Source organism: Lissotriton vulgaris, chromosome 2_1 (genome assembly GCF_964263255.1).
Source record: "Lissotriton vulgaris chromosome 2_1, aLisVul1.2, whole genome shotgun sequence".
Lineage (NCBI taxonomy): Eukaryota > Metazoa > Chordata > Amphibia > Caudata > Salamandridae > Lissotriton > Lissotriton vulgaris.
In genome coordinates, this window is record NC_141687.1 from 693,380,909 (window position 1) to 693,401,792 (window position 20,884).

At 43.1% G+C, this 20,884-nt stretch overlaps 1 protein-coding gene across 6 annotated transcripts in view; it reads right to left on the reverse strand.

The window, feature by feature from the left end:
* TEAD1 (TEA domain transcription factor 1) overlaps nucleotides 1-20,884 on the reverse strand; it is a 414,947-nt gene that overhangs the window by 82,420 nt on the left and 311,643 nt on the right. For all 6 annotated transcript variants that reach the window (XM_086955933.1, XM_086955930.1, XM_086955929.1 and 3 more), the window contains 2 exons: nucleotides 14,601-14,647; nucleotides 8,616-8,677 (listed from right to left, as the gene is read on the reverse strand). In XM_086955933.1, the coding sequence (XP_086812059.1) occupies nucleotides 8,616-8,677; nucleotides 14,601-14,647 (109 nt within the window). The remainder of the gene's footprint in view (nucleotides 1-8,615; nucleotides 8,678-14,600; nucleotides 14,648-20,884) is intronic.

The window sequence follows — 20,884 nt, forward strand, 5'->3', positions numbered from 1 at the left end:
TCCTATTAGTCATTATGCAATTGGAAAAGTATGATCTAGATCTGATAGCTAGGTCAACAGTCGAGCCCTGTGCAGGTAAGAGCGGTGGGGCCGTGTGGTGGGGATTTCGACAGACGACGAGGAAATATTAATTATTTATTTAATTTTCCCTCGTGGTCATCTGTTAAATCCCCCCCCCCCCAACTCGGCCCCCACCACCCCACCATTCTTACCTGCATGGACTGCGGCTGTTCGCCAAATGATTGGTTGACTGTAGTAAATCACAATGTATAGTCAGTGTTGTCTGCAGTAGTGTCAGAGTGCTGTGGAAAGCAGCATCCTGCTAACATCAAAATGTACGCCAGGCCTAATAAAATGTCTATACCTAAAACACAATACAAAATAATTAGGTGACACTATGACATGGTATGCTGCTGCATGTAACATAATCTCGAGATGTGGCAATGAGGCTTTGGAGGGGGCTTGTAAGTAGACTCATTTGATAACTAAATATTATAACTGCTAAAATGAAATGTATTTTGTCTTCATAGAGTGAAATGCACTATTTAATGTTTTGCCTATGAGCTATCCATTTTAAAGCCTTCACGTATTTAGTCTGTACTGTATCCTTGAGATGCGGAGTTGGATTTCGCAGGTACAGCTCTTACGTCTTCCATGGGTTAGGTTCCATGTCGTGGGTGTCAGTTCAGGGTGTAAAAGGCTTCTCTGGAGTTTCTTCCTGAGGGACTTGCACTCCTACTTTCTTCCTTGTTTTGGAAACACCAGCATCTCTGGGAGGCTTGTGTTTATGTGGAGTTTAGAGGGTCCTTCGAGTCTTCGAGCTCTGGATTCACTAGCAATCCCACCCTCCTCCGCCAGAAATATGAGACAGGAGGAAGACTGTTAAAACAGGAGAAAAACTATTAATATAGAAGAAGAGAAAAAATGAAAAAAGAATCCGAAGATGGCAACCTAAGGTGGGAGCTTCCGCAGGAAGCGCGGCAACGTCACGAAGGACACCATATATTGGTATGTCGACGCCCACCTGGGCCACGAAAAAAAAAAAAGAGAGAAGAAATACAGCAATTCCAGACCCAACCACTAGATGGAGGAATAATGCACAGCATAGTGCATCCAGAAAGATTCACGCTGCAAAACTGACAATCCGCTATTACCTCAGCTCATAGCTAAAGATGTTCGAAAAATGTACAGTTTGTTACTATCCGCAAGTAAAACGGCTTACCCACTGCCACATTATAAAACCCACTATACTCCAGAATGGATAGCAGAAAAGAAAATAAGAAAGAGGTCCATTACAAACAAATGTGCATTGTTGTGAAATAATCACAAAGTCATAGTCATCTTTACCTGTGAAGTTTATGTTGTGAGGAGTCATATACTCCTCAGTATGTGCAAATGGTAAGACAGAGATGTCACAGCCCAGCAAGGCCAATGAACATGGAAAGTTGGTGGAGTAATCGCATCCTGCACTGGGATACTGGTCAGCTGAGTTGAGCAACAAAAATACAACCAGGGCAGGAGGTGTGTTCAAAAGCTCATTGCAACGAATTGGTATAACTTCACCAAAAAGATTTGAACCCGATCCCTAGGTGCAGTGATTGAATGAAACCTCTCCTTGCAAGGCCCCGCACTGCCTGCGGATATTTTTTTAACATCTTGCTGTTACATTGCTTTAGCACTACATGTATGCTAGCTGGGCCTTCAAACATCTTCCTATGATGGTTGCACACCAACCACAGGCATGCCAGGCTCTGCTACTGGAAGGACACACAGAAAGAATCTGTATCAGCTGCTCCAAACAGTTTGTGATGAAATGGCAATGGCTGTCCCTTGGGAGTGCTGAGAAACAGGTTACAAAAAATGAAGTAGCAAGAGAAAAAAACAGTAGGAAAATAAAAACCTTTATGGAAGTAGATTCAAGTCCATAGGAAATGGAACAAGCATTGGCAAAGACAATAGGTCTCGCCTATGTGAGTGAATGAATGAATGAATACGTATTTCTATAGCGCATGGCTACCCTGGGGCATCCCAGCACATTTAAGACAGCTAGAACTTTTCTGCTACTCATGAAAAGAGAAAGGTCTTCAGCAGTTTCCTGAAGAGGAGATAATTAGGTTCAAGGCGAATGGAATCGGGGAGCCGGTTCCATAGTTTTGCCGCATGGAGAGAAAAACTTCGGCCACCAGTACGTGCCCGATGGATCCTAGGAACCGTCAAAAGTTTTTTGTTATTGGATCTAAGTGTCCGAGAGACCTGATACAGTTGAAGCATCGGCAGGATCACAGAGGGTCCATTGCTGGTAATGGATTTGTGCACGGTACACATGGCCTTAAACCAAATTCTTTGTTGCACTGGAAGCCAGTGCAACTGACAAAGTGCTGACTTAGCTGAGGTGCGCCTCGGAACATTCATTAGAAGTCGAGCGGCACAGTTCTGGATAACCTGTAAGCTCTTGATAGTCCCCTGTGGAGCACCCAAGTAGACCGCATTGGCATAATCAAGCCACGATAAAATAAGGGCTTGCACCAGCAGATGTCTAGCGTCAAAGGGAAAGAGTGGCAAGATCTTCCTCATCAATCTGATCAGGCCATAGCAGGTAGCAGCCACTTTGCGCGATTGTACAGAGAAACTAAGATTAGAGTCCACCATACACCCAGACTCTTAATTTGTTTCTTTGGTAAAGGGGGGGGCCCAGACAACTAGGCCACCAAGGATCTAAATTAGGGGGAGCTGCACGTCCTAGTATCATGACTTCCGTCTTGGAGCCATTAAGTTTGAGGAAGGACAAATCCATCCACTCCGCTACTTTTACCAGGCAAGAGGTCAGGTTCTTGTCATTCGTATCATGTTGGCTGAGGGACACCACCAACTGGGTTTCGTCAGCATATGTGACCAGCTGGACCCCTCAGGGAAGCACAATGTCCGCAACGGGCCGCATGTAGATGTTGAACATGGTGGGGCTTAAGGAAGATCCCTGGGGGAAGCCATACTGTAGAGGGGTCTATTTTGAAAGAACCTCTTCTTCAAAGACAATGAATGATCTATCGGAGAGAAAGGACTGCAACCACTTAAGGCCAGTCCCCGCTACCCCCACGTTCCTCAGTCTTTTAATCAAAATGTGGTGATTTACTGTATCGAAGGCTGTGCTGAGTTCTAACAGAATAATAGCAGCGCAACCTCCGGTATCCACAATTTTCCTCGCTTCTTCCACCACAGCAAGAAGGGCCGTCTCCGTGCTCTGCTTACTTCTAAATCCAGTCTGAGTGGGGTGTAAAGCATTATTGTTCTCCACATAAGCTGCCTATATAGAATTTACATGTTTTTCAGCCACTTTGCTAATACCTACCTGGTAATAAAGAGATTGGGCGATAACTAGCCCAATGCCCAGGGTCTAAACTTGGCTTTTTTTAAAAGTGCTTTAATTCTTGCTTGCTTCCATAGCAGGGGAACCAGTCCGGCCGCAAGGGAGGAGTTAATTACATCCCGGATAACTGGGGAGACAATCTCTGGCACTGATTTAAGAATGGAAGGGGGCGCAACATCGGCCGGAGATCCAGACTTAAGATTCTCTAGGAGACGCTGTGAGCCAGATAGAGAGAGGGGGGCGAAATCCTACAGCCTGGCATGTAGGAGGGGAGGAGAGAGTTGTACATCAACATACAATTGTGGGAATTGTGAGTAAATGTTAGAGGCCTTAGTGGCAATAAAATTAGCGATCTCGTCACAACGCTTTTGTGCATTCGTAGGGTCAGGAAGAGAGCTAGGGGGAGTGATAAGGGATTTAAAGATTTTAAAAATTTCCCTAGGGGAGTTAGAGGCCGTCACAATCATTTCCTGATAATAGCTAGATTGAGCAGCCTTTATTTTGCCTTTGTACAACCTGAGTGCCGTTCTATAGTTCGCCCTACTGGATTCAGAGAAATTGGATTTGTCAATGTTTTTAAGCTATGTTGCATAGCAGATCAGCTGTTGTGTAGCATCACTATAAGTTAGGAAAAAAAAGCTATGACGCAGCAGCATCATAGTGCTTGTTTGTGGTGAAAGGGGTCAGGTAAGGGGAAAGCAACATCAGGGGATGGGGTCAAGGGACAGGGCAAGCAACAACAGGGGAGGGATGGAGGAATGGGACAAACAATGACTGGGGAAGGGGTGATAGAAAAACTGGAATGGCTTCATATTGCTTTGTTTCTAGCGTGCGGGGCGAGTAAGGAGCAAGCAATAACAGGGAAGGGAGTCAGAATAATGGGGCAAGCAATGGCAAGGGGCAGGGGTCTGGCCAAGCAATGATGAGGAGAAAGGCGGTGGTGGTACAGGTCAATCATCAACAGGGGTCCAGAATGATGGGGGCAAGCAGAACAACGGAATGTGAGGAGGGTTGGGAGGGAAAGGGCAAGCAACACCAACCGAATGCGGGAGGAGAGTAGGGACAGGGGCAAGCACCAATGGAATGCAGGAGGGGTTGGGAGGGTTGGGACAGGTGCAAGAAACAATGCGGGGTGGGGTGGTGGAGAGAAGGCCTGCAAATATATGCACTACAACTACATTTTTCTAAAAGAGTATCTCCAAAAGCAAGCGAGAAGTGGAACGACAAGGTGCGCCTAATGGACAAGCACACGAAGAAGAAGTAAATCTGGCATCCGTGGACCAATGAGAAGCAAGGAGATGAAAGTGATGAAGCCAAAAAATAGTATGTAATGCATGCGTTCTAAGCACACCTTAAGCTAACAAAATGTCTCACAAATGACAGTGCATGCTCTGTCTCAGGTGAGACCAATAAACGAAAATGGTGATGGGCGAAGCATTAGGCCTCACGGACCTCTGAAGAGCACAACACCCTGAATGCGCGCAGTACATGTTCTATTCTGGGTCACACAGCACTTTCTCCTGAATAAAGTACATGCTCAAGCCTACTTCACAGACAACGACAATACGCGAAATACGACACATGGCAAGGGGGATTTCGGGTCACTCCCCGATATGGACACACTTGACATTGAGCGACAAGAGAGTGGGTAGTGTAGCGCCCCTCAACCCTTGGAATCTCCGCAATCCAACAGTAAAAGCCGCCCTGACTAGAGCTCTCGACCATTACTTTCAGGAAAATGAGGGGTCGGTCGGTTCTTCTGTGACCCTCTGGGAAGCATTTAAGACAGTAATCAGGGGGCAAGCATTGTCGGCCATTGCTGGATCACGTAAAGAAAAGTTTAAGGACATGGTTCGCCTTTAAACTGATCTCCTCCGTCTGGAGGAAGAAGTGGGTGACAGGGATGGGCAGGGCATGCTCCATCAATTACAACTGAAAAAAGCGAAGTTTAAAGCCATCGTCACAGACATGGCCAAAACCCTAGCGAGGGATGGGGGCGGCAGAATATATGACCTGGGAGACAAAGCTGGCGAATTAATAGCTTGATTAGACCAGAAAGAGAGAGCACACAGGCTGGTCCCAGAGCTAAAAAGTAGTTCTGGCACTGTGTTAACTGACCCCCAGGACATCGTCAATGAGTTCACAGACCACTACAAAGAGGTCTACTAGAGCGGTACGGACTTGCCGGAGGAGGACTCAACTGTACTCCTTGCATACATCGCTCTACCAACCCTTACAGCTGATAAACGACAAACACTAGACAGCACCCTGACTAATGATGAGATTGCACTGACAATTAGGAACCTCCAACCAGGGAAAGTCCTAGGTCCCAATGGACTACCCATAAAGCTGTACAAGCTTAAACCTGACAAATTGGCACCAACCTCAAAAACATGTTTGAGGAGAGTAGAGATCGCAGCCAACTTCCATGCGACCAAAGAATAGCAATGTTAGTCACCATACATAAGGAAGGGAAAGCAAGAGACAAATGCGCATCCTATTGGCCCATCTCCCTTTTGAACGAAGAACCCAAAATTCTTGCGAAATTACTGGCAAGCCAGCTAAATCAGGTTATATGTAAACTGGTACATTCCGACAAATCCGGGTTTATGCCTAATTGAAACACAGCCTTAAACCTACGTCAGTTACACGGCATACTGGGGCCATTGGCCGCAATCCGAGAAGACCCGATAGTGGTCTCGCTGGACGCCACCATGGCGTTCGACACACTCGAATGGCCATACCTATTTGCATTTCTCAAAAAGTTGGGCTTCGGCCCCAGCTTTATTGGATGGGTGAAACTCCTCTACTTGGACTCACTGCCGCAAGTAGTAGTAAACAACAAGAAATCTGATGCATTCACTCTTTGCCGTGGGACTCGGGAGGGCTTTTCCCTCTCACCCTTCCTTTTCGCTGTCTCCCTTGAACCCTTCGCGGCCTGGATACGTAGAGACCAATCCATCAGGGGACTCAGGTGGGCGGAGGGTTGGTAGGACCGCATCTCCCTGTATGAGGACGATATTCTCCTATATCTTGCTTCTTCAGAAAAGTCGCTCCATGTCATTCTTGATATTTGCACAAGCTTTGGGAAAAATTCCGGATATAGAATTAACTGGAGTAAGTCGTTGCTCTACGTTCTCCATGGAAACCCTCCCTCCCCACCTCGGGGCTGCCCCATACAGGTGGCTCCAGAAGGCTTTTAGTATCTGGGCATTTCCAATACCTCTGAATCCAAACTCTGTTATGTGTGCAATCTCCTTCCCCCACTCCAAAGGTTAAAGCGAGACGCCGCGACCTGGAAGTCACTGCCGCAGTCACTGTTGGGAAGAGCAGCACTCTTCAAAATGATGTCCCTCCCGCGCTTCCTGTATGTCCTACAGAACTCCTCCCCAGACCTGGTCTCAACTAGGTTCTTCAAAGAAATAGCGAGAATCCAAAGAGACCTGCTGTTGGATGGTAAACCATGCATTGCACTACACAAACTCACCCTTGGGTAACACGACAGAGGCATAGGGCTACCAGATAAAAAAATAAAAAAATACTACTGTTCGGCCCATCTAGCGGCCATAAACCACGGCACCTATCGTCTCGGTGACGCCCCTGGATACAGGAAGGATAGACGGCTCCTTCCCAGGGGGAACTTCAACAGAGCACTTTACTCTAGACCCCACAGATATTCCTTAATGGGACCCACAAACCACTCTGTCCAACTCTGGCACATGGTAAACCGTAGACTAGGGTGGGACCAAAAACGTATGCTAGACTATGGGGAGCAACAGCACCGCCTACACTAGCAGCTTGGAAGGCGGATATGGACTGGTGTATGGTGAGGGAAAAAACTGTTTATGTTGCCCGTGGTTGCCCCCAAAAGTGGATTGCGGTTTGGAGCAGATGGAATGTGTACCGTGGAAATATATGCAACCCCCCTGTTCTTCCCTCCCTTGATGATCCAACGTTGCCATAACCATAAAACATCTATGTCTCGCTATGTATAGAGTGATCAGATGTGTAACAGTCACATCTCCAGAACTGTGCAGCTAGTGCTAATGTGTATTTGTAAAGAAGTGACCAAACTGTTCAATAAAACTAAGTTTAAAAAAAATGGTGATGGGGTTACCCCACATGACAGTGAAGCTGTGTACTGCATATGTATGGAAGGGGGTACACAACGTTTCGCCCAAAAAGATTTTATGAAATGGTTTTTAGTACTACCACTAACTCCTATGCTACACAGGCACAAGAAATAGGAATACAGCAGGACATGAGGTTACATGCTGCGCTCTGCAAAAGAAGCAGGGAAACTATAAAAGGACATCAATATAGAAAGATTGGGGAGGCAGCAACCGGTTAGTAATATTTCAGAATCATCTGCGACAGTGAAGCTGGTCAAGATTAGAGCTAGTCATGTGTAAGGATCACATTAAAAAAAATAGTTGGATGGGGCAAATTCTGTTAAAAAATCAGCCACTGACCCTAAAATAATATCAGAGGTGTTGCGAGCTCAAGTGGTATGCAAAGTTATTTTCTGGATGACTAGGTGGGCTGTTCAGAGCCAATTGCAAGTCTAGTACCTACCTGAAATATCAGGTGAGAGAAGCAGAGCCAGATAAATGGCACACTGATAATGTAAGGATCATAGACATTTGCAGGTCAGATCCTGCTTGAGCCCTACCTCATCAAATGCTGAATTCCAGCCCTAATTTATTGCATGCAGAAAAAGAAATATGCACCAATTCAGATACCTAAAACAAGTTTTGAAATAGTACTTATTAATTCAACAGTAATGCATTTTAAACCTAGAACGCGCTGCTTGGTTTAGTAACTTCTTGAGGTTACTTAACCCCAGGTTTTTTTTACAGTGTTTTATATAGCGCGAACTTGATCCGGCATCGGAGCTCTTTACATAGCACCAGTTGCGTTACATGACACATTCATCATTTTTGTTAGGCACAGGCAGATTAAGTCATATTCCCAGAATCACAGTATGTCCAGCGTCATTGCTGAAACTCGAACCCGGTTCCCCAGGTTCGAAGTCTACCGCCCTAGCCGCTAGCCCAATTCCTCTCCCCAAGTCAGCTTGTAGATTGTTCAAGCCCCTACTTAGCTATACCGCAGAAAACCGTTTGTGGCCTGCAGGAAAAGGCCTTCGACCGCGGTAATGCATAACTTATATGTGCATTCAGCACATAGTACAGTAGTTGTTTCCAGATATCACACTCTTTGTTCAAATCAACACTGCCATGGTCGCTACCTGATATTGGCGCTGTGACTGATGGTTGAATGGAGTAGGCTTGCTGAGCAAATGGCTTTACGCTGAAAACGAATAGAGAAAAAACGAAAATCAAAAAGAAGTTTCAAGAATCAGTCACATGCGTCTATGAATAAACACATACGTTACGTACCAACATAAAAACATTTTAAAAATACTGTCCTGAATATCTAAAATCCTTGGATTTTGAGCATTAGCTGATGATCAAAGATATGCTACTATAATAAGAAAAATGGTTCACACAATGCAAGGTCAACGCTGCAGCACCAAAACCCCCCTTTATTTTGCATGTTTATCAGTCAGAATTTATTCAGATCTAAGCAATGTTTAACCTCACTTTGCAGTTGTCTGTGTGTAGTAATTATAAGCAAACCCATAGAAATATGTATTGCATATCATATGCCAATGATTTATTATCAATGAAAAGGTTTAAAGAATACATTAAATAGGGCACAAATGAACCCTTATGCTCAAGGTTGTCAAGTATATAAACAGAAACTGTGCAATGCAGAAGCGAATCAGCAGGGATTACAACCTGACCTATGCCCTTTTGGAAGTGGCAATGATGACTTTCAACTGGAAACAAGAGGCTTTGCTCAGTAACGTTAAACATTCAGTGGCATATTAACAAGGTCTTTATCTCCGCTTTTTTGGATTTAAAAGCCAAAGAAGCAGAGATAAAAGTATCGCTCTATTAACAACAGGGTGCTAACATGCAAAATCACATGTTAGCACCCTTTTTCACTACGCTTCCCTTTGCATCTCTAATGAGATGCATTTCGCCTATTATCAAGCTTCACGCTAACCCTGTTAGAGACAAATAAAGCAGCTCTAACCACTGTTAACGCTGCTTTTATGCATCTGCTAATTTTCAGACTTACGTATTAAAAAGGGAGAGAGTGAGGAATTCTTCACCATAGTGAACGGAGGGTACTCCTAGTCCCTGGGGCTGAAATCTAGTATAAACAAAAGAGGAGTATCACCAAAAGGACCTAACAAAAGGTACTTAATGGGATGTCAGAAGAGAAAACAAAAGGATATTTCCCTTTTGTTAAGAAACCCCTCACTCACCAACCTGGTTGGTGACATGCTTCATCATTGGGGTCCACCCAGATGGCCGAGTGCCATCCAGGTGTGCTCCGACACCTGACTACAGTGGAGCTGGTTTTTAGTGTAGAGTGCAAAAAAGTGATGTTAAAAAGTGTCCTGGTATGACTTGTAGAAAAAACTTTAATCAGAAGCTACTGGACAATAATAAAAACAGGGTGTCGATACTGGTAGGTTATATTGACCAGGAGTATCTATGTGTATGTTATATAAAAGAAAGGGTATACATGTTTCAACTTGTAAATGGTTTTTGTCAGGACCAAAGAGGAAAATGGGTGGTGTACACACACTAACGTGTACCCAGTCCTAGATTCCTTAAGCCGTAATGCAAAATTATGCAGCAGGCTGCCTCAAAAACCTAAATAGGTGAGGAAAAAAAGAGAAACCTGTGGGAGGAAAATGAAGACAGTCACAAAACAAATAGTATACGTGCCTGTAACCTAGTGTAGGTTCTCAACATTCTGCATGCTTCATGCGAATCCCATTTGTAATTATATCGTAATAAATAATGTGCCAGGGACGTGGATACTAGAGTGGATAATTGCTAGTACCTCGTGTTGTAGTGCTAGCTGGCCGTATATCGTAATTTGGTGTTGCTATAATATAGCCATCAGCATAAGCTCACTCATTCACACTGATCAATAAAAGTGTGCGTGGTGGCTAGGAAATAACATTAAATGGTGTCACTTGCACACAGAAGATTATATTTGTTGCGTGACTGTTAGAACTCACTCAATCGTAGGTGAGTTTATACAAACATGCATGCCTAAATAATTGTATCCGAATCTTAAGACAGCTGTCAAGTGGGGGAATCTTACTCCATATGAGGGTCTCGATTGCTCCAGGGGGCAGAGGAAAGGCTTGTTCAGGAGGAAACCTATTCTGAGGTATGAGATAGGTAAAAAAAACTGCGAATACAGCACTGAGTTTTGAATAAACTGGTTGCATCAGGGAGATTATATGAAAATAATGCCAGTCCGGACAGACCATCTGGATACCAGCTAATAAATGAAAGCTGGATAGAAAGGGAGACACCAGACACAGGCCGATCTCCAAGGATATTGTAGAGCTAATTTTCAGACTTAGCCATGTAATCCAATGGGAGGTACATGGCTAAATCCACCATGGGCTATCAACAAGGATATCCCTATCCTTGTAGTTTTATCACTGCATTACCAGCGATAACCTCCCAAAATGCCGCTATCGCTGGATTTTTTATCGCCTAGATGGTTAGCGTTGTTAATAACGCGATAACCAGGCGATATTATCCAGCGATAGTAGGCATTAAAAAAATTAACGCTAAGCGCCCTTAGCGTTAATTTTCCCTGTTCCTTGTTAATATGCCCCTCAGTACTTTAAGGTGGGTTTGTGTGGCACACTAAAGTAATGTGGAAATCCGAATGTGGTAGTCTATGAACATATGTTCTGCTCACAAATAACCCTCATTACTTCCTACTGGTGTGTGCCACCACACACCACTGACACATTTCATTGGGCATGCGAAGGTGGCAAAAGAGCATGTGAAATTAGCTCCTAACTTTCATCATATCTAGCTATGCATCTAAAAATATATGCATAGCCTAGTTAAACAAGTGTTCATTCACCTACAGAGAGACTGAGTTCATGTATTTTCTGTATGGGTTGTTCTGCGCCATAGGCTCACTTATGGGGACCTCGGTTTTTTATAATGACTGTGCACACCCATGTTTGCACAGAGGTTGGAATTCTGAATTGTGTGGAGTTTCCTTCACACAGTAATTAACAGGTGCAATCGAGTCTGCACATTTAGTTAAACTTCACGAGTGCCACAATTCAAAAGGGGAAAAGTGGTATGGTATTAACTGTGACATGCAAAATGTAATGCAGCAAACCGGTTTCGCCCTAGTTAGAGCTCAACAGCAAGGTATAGCCTGGTTCCAAATACATAAAGTGTGCATTGAACCCACATCTGGGCAAACCTATCACACTTAGGGTGACACACCAAAGTATGCAACAAGCATTTGCAAAGTCAATAGGTCTGGAGTCATCCGCCACCACTTTGGCAATTCTTGCCTTGTTTTACTATGGTTTTGCAAAACCTTCTTTCGGAAGCTACTGGACATTTGTCAATCGAAAACTACACATTGACCAAAGGCACTGAAGGGAACTACTTTGTGTGTGGATGTACTCCTTGTGAAAGGGATGTATGATGTGAAGTCAGCCAATGGCTGAAGTGGGGTGACGCATTGCCCCTTGATGCATGCTAGAGTGGGTTGTAGAAAAATGTGAATGACAGAACCACAGACAAATGGATGAAAGGTGGCCGAAAAGCCCCAAAAGTAACTGTCATACACATGATTTTAGTAAAGTCAAGAGGTCTTGGCTAACGCAGACCTAAAAAAGCCAATCGTTATGCTATTGGTTGTCAGCCTCCTTTGGGGAAGGAAGGGAAGAAGGCAAGACAAAAAAAGGAAAGAATGAGGGCAACAAAGAAGGAAAGAAAAGAAAACAAGAAATAACAAATAGGAAAGCAAGAAGGAAGGATAGAAAGACAGAGATCAAGAAAGAAGGAACAAAAGCAAGAAACAAAGAAAGAAGGAATAATTTAATGAAAGAAAGAAAGTGAGAGAAAACCAAAGAGGAAAAAAGAGAGAAAAAAGAAATAAGAGAAAAAAGGAAACAAAGAAACAAAAAAGAAAGAAGGAAACAAAAACGAAAGAAGGAAACAAAAAAGAAAGAAAGAAAGAAGGAAAGAAAGAAAGACGGAAAGAAGGAAATAAAGAAAGAAAGAAAGAAAGAAAGAAAGAAAGAAAGAAAGTGAACGAATGCGGGAAATAAGAGAAGAAAGAAATAAATAAAAAAAGAAGGCAAGAAAGATGAAGAAAAGAAGCGAAGAAAGAAAGAAAGAAGAAAAAGAGAAAAAGGAATGAAAGCAAGAAAGAAAAATTGACTTAAAGAAGTAATAAAAAAGAAAATGAAATGAAAGCAAAAAAGGAGAAAAGGAATGAAAACAAAAAAAACGTTAAAAAGAAAGTGGGCAAGAGAGAAAAAAAGTAAGAATGAAGGAAAGAAGGAATGAAAGAACGAGAGAAAAAAGGAAAGAAAGAAGTATTGAAAGAATAAAAAACGACAGCAACAAAGAAAGAAAGGAGGAATTAAATAAAGCAAGAAAAATGGAAAGAAGGAATAGACAAAAAAAGAAAGACAGAAAGAAACGTATTATGAAGAATTGTCTGCTTATGAATTCACATGTATAATAGTGAAGCTTTCAATAACCTACTGCAGAACATGATGCAATCTGTTATGCCGTAAAATTCCTTTCTTGAGTGTCCCTTGTTTATCTGAGAAAGTCAAATAAACAAAGGACTACAACAAAGGGAATTTACAACAGCATTGGCAGGAGACAGGAACAAAAGGGAACTAGCTTGTGTGCAGATGTGCTCCTTGTATGTGTGTAGTCACTCTAAGTAACATTATCCAGAGGCTGAAGTGGGCTGGCGCCCTAACCCATGCTGTAGGGTGTTGAAGTAAAATGTAAATGACACACCAACAGACCAGTGGTTGAAAAAAGATTTCTGAAAGTGCCTTTAAATAAGTATATTGTACATATATATTTTTTTTAATCCATAGGTCTTGGCTAACGCCAGACCTGAAAAGTGATGGATGGAATGCTTGAATTAATCCCAGCTACTTGTAATTACTCTGGCTGCACCCCAGTCCATCATTATTTTGCACACCATACCACCTCAGTTTGAACCCAGCCATATGCAAATCAGTTTTGACCCTGCTACAATGGGAACAATCCAGACCGAACTGTCATGCCAGTGCCTCCCTGAACCAGAATACAAGCAACCTAGAACTGGTTTTGGCCTAGTTGGGTCTCATAAGCGAGGTCTAGGTTGGTTTCTACCCCTCCGGGACACTTGTAATTAGGGCCTAAAGTGACATTTTTAGAGCTGGCTCTACTTTATCTCATATTTTCGTATACACTGGTGTTAAGAATAGGGACTGCTATTCAAAATGTTACTTTAACTTTTTTGGAACCCAATCAAGAAGTTTCTGTTAAATAGGCACTAACATTAATAGTGGAAAAACTGTTGGTATCATTGCCGCATCTTCATTTCAAAGTACACAGAAAGCGATAGATGGAATACTTTAATTAATCAAGATGGAATACTTGAATTAATCTCAGCCACTGGTAATTCTCAGTGTGGCTCTGGACATCTGAAGCAGAGAAGACTTTTTAGTACAGTTGTGTATCATCAGCGCACTGGTGAATCTTGATGCTGCTATTTGTGATTAGAGCACCAAGAGGCTTCATGGATAAGTTGAATATATCAGGAGACTGTATGGAGCCCCGAGGGACTCTACAAGTGATAGGGATCGTTTCTGACCTGCAAATGGCCTAGGAACAAACTGGTGTTCGTGTCTATTTTTTGAGGTTGATAAATGAGTACAGTTAAGAAATAAGAACTATGATTGATGCATGCCAGACACAATTTACTTGTCCTAAAAGAGCACAAACGTGTAACTCGTAGGACACATACACACATGCATACACACACAAACACACACGTGCACACTCTAAGATATATGTAACACTTGATTGTAGTGTGAAAACTGCTGTATTTGTAATGACAAGCCTGTTAGACTGACAAATTGCGGCAAAATTCTCTTTTGTTTGGTTTGTAGTTCACTGTATGTTTTTTTGCAGCATGGGTATCACTTTTGTGGAATTTGGCCTGCTTGGTAGACTTTTCCTCAACTTTCCCTGAGCTGCTCTAACATGAAATCGCTATAGGCAGCACTTTACTTTTCCACTCACACCAGCCTGCCTGCTATGCTGTGCATGGTCTATTTGAAGGTTTTCACAATACTTACTCTTGTGAAGAGCCAGGCTGCCCAGTCTGTATCATTCCCGACCAGAACTAAACAAATAAAAAAACAAGCACAAAGCGTTACCAATTAATAATACACTCTCAAAACCATTTCCCTTCACATATAATGAGTAGCAAATTTTGGGGTGACAGGATGTTTTGTCTACTGTCAGCTGGAAGTTGTCTGACATTCTCTTTTCCCGGGAACGAGCCACTACCTTGCTTAGCAAGTCCCTGCTTTAATCTTAACTATAATGATCGACATCCTATATGCCCCATCAATTCTTCAGGGAAATGATGAGACTTAACTACCTTGTTGAAACATGAAATGCTGGCAGTGGTGTCCATTTAAAGTCCAAAACCTATTAGAACACTTGCAGAAGTCCAAGAATAGGTGCATGGAAAACATGAACAAATCAATGTGAAGAGCAGCAGTAGAACCTGGCTTGGAGGCAATAAGTGTAGACAGCCAGACAGCAAAACAACTTCACCTAAGCAGTAACTATCTGAAACAACCCCACCCCTTCATAGAAGGATTGTACCGTCACTCTTACATTTAAAAAGAAGCATTGGAAAAGTTGCTATTGAAAAGAAGCATTGGCAAAACAATTTGCCTGTCTTTAATTTGACAATACATGCCAACACAGTGATGGAGAAATGTATTTCCATGCAGTAGTCCTATAAACTCAGACTTATTGACTTTGTCAATGCTTGGTAAAGTGGCGAAGTTTGTGATGTTGGTGCTAGCGAGATAATGGTGGTTGTATTGGATCTGGTGGCTGCCATATTGGCTGTAATGGGGATAGTGGTAGTAACAGTCCTTGTACTGTTGATGTGTTATTTCTAAAACTGGTATTAGTTATGTGGTGCTGGTGATGGAGTTATCAGCAGTGCTTAATTTGTAAAACAATATGTGTTGGGCCCAAAATTCTGTTCAGATCCCTACGGCTGACACTATTAAATGTCAAGGTTGCGGAATACCAAGGCTTCATAGTATTGAGTGGTGTGATACTTGTGTTTGTGATACTGGTAGTACTACTAGAGGTGGTGAAATGAAATGAAAATGTGCTTTGTAAAGCGCAGATAGTTGCCCGGAGGCGTCCAAGCGCTGTGACTAAGAGGTGTTCTGACAGTTGGGCAGATAGCACAAGAGGATGGGGAGGGACTATTTATTGAACAAAAAGGTTTTCAGTTGTTTCCTGAAGGAGGTTAGGTCGGGATTGGACCTTAAGTGGGGTGGGAGAGTGTTCCACAACCTGGCCACATTTAGGGTAAAAGAACGGCCTCCCGCTCTGGTCCGTTTGACCCTGGGCACGATAGCAAGAAATGCATTGGCTGGACGCAGCTGTCTGCTGGGGAGGTACGGGGTGATTAGAGGGAGATTGATTGCTGGTCCTGTTTCCCAGAATGACTGATGGGCAATACAGAGGGACTTAAAGCTAACCCTGTCCCTAACAGGGAGCCAGTGCAGTGTTTTCAGTCCAGGTCTAGCAGAAAGCCTACGGGGAATTTGCAGTAGGGTGCGGGCCGCACAGTTTTGGATAACTTGCAGTTTTCGCAATGTGGAGTCGGGGGCTCCAAGATAGAGTGCGTTTCCAAAATCTAGCCTGGAATGGATTAGTCCGTGTACGACGGTTTGTTTGGCCTTGAATGGTAACAGGGGAAGTACAACATTCTGAGAAGGCTAAAGCAGGTGGCCGATAGCTTGGTGGCCTGATAATCTAAAGTCAGGGACCTATCCAGCCAAATGCCCAAGCTCTTAATGGCATTCTTGGGAGCTGGAGGGGAGCCCAGACAAGCTGGCCAAATCGAGTCCACCGAAGATGGAGCCGAGCGTCCCAACAGCATGACTTCTGTCTTGTCCCCATTAAGCTTGAGACAAGACAGGGTCATCCAGCTGTTCACTTCGCTCAGGCAGCCTGCCAGATCCACCATGGCCGTAGAACCCTCGGCCCGCGTCAGAGAGACCACTAGCTGGATATCGTCCGCATAGGTAATGATCTTAATACCATATGGACAGACGATCCCAGCCAGCGGCCTCATGTAGACGTTAAACAACGTCAGGCTAAGAGAGGAGCCATGCGGAACCCCACAGCCCAAAGGTCTGCCGGTGGAGGTGGTATTTCCCTCAAAAACCTGAAAGGTTTTATCACTCAGGAAAGACCTGATCCATTTCAACGCTCACCCCTGGATTCCAATGTCATAGAGACGCTGCAATAGGATTTCATGATTCACTGTATCAAAAGCAGCGCTTAGATCGAGGAGGATGACAGCCGCCGATCCTCCTCGATCTAAGATTCCTCTAGTTTCCTCCAGAACTGCCAGCAAAGCAGATTCTGTCCCGTGTTTGGGGCGGAAACCCGTTTGTGAAAGGTCAAGCAGTTGATTGTTTTCTAGAAAATTGGTCAAAAAACTGTTGATATATTTCTGTAGTATCTTGCTGATCCAGGGGAGCAGGGAAATGGGGCGATAATTACTGAAGTTATTTATGTCCATGTTAGGTTTCTTCACGAGTGCCCTCACTCTAGCCTCTTTCCATGCTGGTGGGACCGTGTTAGTGGAGATTGAGACATTAAGTACCTCCAGCATAACAGGAAGGATAGTGTGGCTAACGGCCATTTGGGAACTCGGAGGTGCAGGGTCACAGAGAGAGCCTGATTTTACTTGCCTCATTAAAGTGGCAAGTAAGTCCGGGTGTAGCAGAGGGAGCTCAGCTAGCACAGATGACAGATTACCTAGTTTATCCTGCTTAGAGTTTGCCAGGATGTCTGCTGGGGCATTTGAAATGGTGTTTGAAAATGATGAGTAGATGAGATCCACTTTGTTGTAAAAAAAAGTCCGGTAGATCATTGCAGCGAGCTTGTATGTCTTCACTATTTACTGGGGCTGAGGTAGTTTAGTAAGACTCTTTACAATCCAGTAGATCTCCTTAGAGTTAGAGTTGGCTTCGGAGATTTTGTGTGTGTAATACAGGGTTTGAGCTTGGTGGTGATGATGGTATGAGTGTGACAGGTGGTGGTATTTATTGTTGTGGTATTGATGGCACTGTTGTATTGTTCGTAGTGGTATAGTAATAGTGATTGTGTCTAATTAGTGTGGTACTAGTGATGGAGCAAGGACTTCTAGAAAAGAGACCTGCTCGGAGAAATCCTCTTGTTTAACTTACTAATAAGTTATTAAACCATGTTTCATGAATAACTAATACGCACCACATTGAACACACTGGTTAGTGAAGCTTGCTTATGTGTGTACTAATGTGTATAACAATGAAGATGGACTAATACCGCTCTAAACGGGGAAAACTGTTGTGTACACGCGTCAACTGCATCTACGTATTATGACATATTAATGCTTTGAGGGAAATTCTGGAGCATATGCAGAAGACACTAAAATGGAGTCTTGAAGACTCGCATGCATGGCATCTTCTTGTTTGAACTAAATCGAGTGGTTTTTACTAATGCTAATGCGGGAAAAGACATAAATAAATGAACTGGGTTAGAGTAGAGGTGGGTGGTATACAGTGCGACCATTTTATTTGTAAAAGTAACATCTGTCTTTTGACTTTATCACTTGTTCGTATTTGGACCTCTCTTGCATAACAGGACTGAATGAAGTGACGCACTGCCTGCACATGCTCACTGAGTGAAGCCAAAAAGGCCATGACTATGCTATTGAAAGGGAGCCAAGAAAGAGTGTTACAGCATGGGACCGGATGGTGAAGGGTTCAATGAAGAAGACTCATATTCAAAATGTTATTTTAATGTTTCAAAGTGAACTTAGAAATGGATGAAAACTACATTTATGAATAAAAATTAAGGGGATGGGTTTGCGAACAATGGTCGAACTGACTTTAATGACATGTAAGCATGGCGTGATAGAGCTCCCCCCTTGCCTGACCAATCAGATTTCGTACTTTTAAGATATTGAAACTTTAGTGGGTGGAACATGAAGAATGAAAGGTATAATTGAGATAGCTTTAGTTAGTCAGTTAGACTGAGAAACAGATGCTGCAGGAGATACTGTTGCTGGGAGAGATGCTGTGATATGCTGATGAAGAGCTGAATGCGGAACCTGAAGCAGAACTTTCTATCCTAATTAATTGGGTTAGATCAGAAGATCGTGGAAGAATCTCGAGGAGGAAGAGAGTGTCAGAGAGGGGTGCGACGCAACCGTCGGTATTCTGGAGAGGTCAACTATCCTGTCCTGATTCCTGTCCTGAAGTCTTGCTCTCCTGCCCTATTACGGGTGACTGCACTGTATTGAGACTGTTCACATGCATCAAAATTTAAGATCAAGATTTGAAAACTTGAGTCTGTGGTGATTTTACTTAAAGTATAGAAAAGTTGGCTTATGTTAAGTATCACCATCAACTAGTTCAACTAATGATCTATCGACCAGAAGTAAGAACTTGTTCATCTGTGAAGGGTTAGTTAAAAAAAATTAGCAGAGGTACTAAATAAACTAATCCTAAACAGTTTTGTGAAAGTTTGATAAAACCTAAACCGACACCAGCGGTTACAACCACTTGTGAGTTTATGGGCCCAGATAAGTATATGGTAGTGGAGTATCTGTTGTCGGTGAACCACCTAATCACTGGTTTTGGGATTATTATCGGTGGTTTTTTAGGTGGTGTTGGTGGCGGTATTGGTAGTTGCATTGCAGATACTGGCAACAAGCTATTGGTGGAATGGGTGGTATTGGTGATATGTGGTTTTGGTCAAAGTGTGACTCCAATGTAGCGCCCGCTATGTTCTTCGCTCGACATTGGAATCTGTTGATGCCAAAGCCCTCCTCTGTTCACAATTGCAGCTTCATCGGTGCTGCCATTGAAGGAGATCAGGCGATGGCAAAGCCCTTCTCTGTTACCAACTACAGCTTCATTGGTGCACCCATCGAAGGAGACCTGATTCAAGTCGGGGAATAAAAACTTGACCTTCTCCTTCCAGAGCTTTTTCCGCCTGACCCAACGGCTTCAACAAGGCTCTTTTTTATGCCATAAATGTTCAACGTAGAGCCCCTTCTGCCTGCTTTCACTGAAGGCTGTTGACATCTGGAGGTAACTTAAACAATGGGAAGAACATCATCCTTGTATCTAACATGCTCCATCGCAGTCAGCCCGAAGACTTACCCTTGAAGTGGGTTAGTGCTTAACACATTTTGGTGCCATTTTTATTTAAAACTTTCAAAAGTCATATCTCAAGTTCCCCTTATTGGACATTTATCTTTTTGTTAATTCATTATACTTATTTTTCATTTTAGATTATTTTATGTATATATAATTATGCTGTGTTTTCCACTTTCAACTGTTTTTCTACTTAAAACTGTGTTACACATTTTCTTAGGGTAAGCCTGTCCGCTCTGTGCCATACTTATCAGAGGATGTGGTCAGGTTTAAATCAATGAAACCTTTACTGAACTTTAAAACAAAAGTGACATTATTACTTGTGGTGGACTACCATCCACTCCAATTAACAGTCTAACTTCTCATACTATTTCTAGAAATGAGGGGAAAGAGGTACCAATCCCTTACTCACCAGAAAGTGAGCGTGAATTTCTTAATTCTTGCCTTTGACAGGGAGAGTGCCCCTATCCCCCTAGGTTAAGCAGGATTTTTGCAGGTTTGTCTGGGCAAGATTTGTTGTGTCTCACGTGTCCTGGAAAGAATTCCAATTCCGCAATGGTTTCTTTATTCTTTGATAGTGAGATTATTTTTACTCTCTTCATAAGAGTTGGTGAAAGAGAAACATTTGCAGAATTGGTATTCTTTCCAGGATACCCGAGACACAACAAATCCACCCCAGCTGTAACTCTTGTCACAATACACCTATTGCACACTGTAGGGATACACATAGAAGCCATGGGGCACTTCCCAGTTTCGGAATATTTTCTCAACGAATGATATGGGATGCATCACAACCTGTGACCGTTGGAGCCACTTACTAGCCACACACTTTTCAATTTTCGTTTATACTTTATTAACGCATGAAATCGGACGCAATCACACTTGCGATTTATTCTAGCAATTTTAATAGGCATGACCACCGAAATTAGTCCTTCACAACCCCCCCCACCCCTAATTTTATTAAAAACACACTCAGGCCACTACCGCTATTACCAATCACCCAGATAGGCATTGTTTTAGTCTTTCCGCTACCACTCCCATAACCTCGACTTAGATCACAATGTTTCAACATCGCCAATCACCTTTACTAAAAGCGGGACCGTGCTGATTCGGACGCCCGACCCATTACATTGTAAATATGCCTTTTTCATTTAATATACTTATTT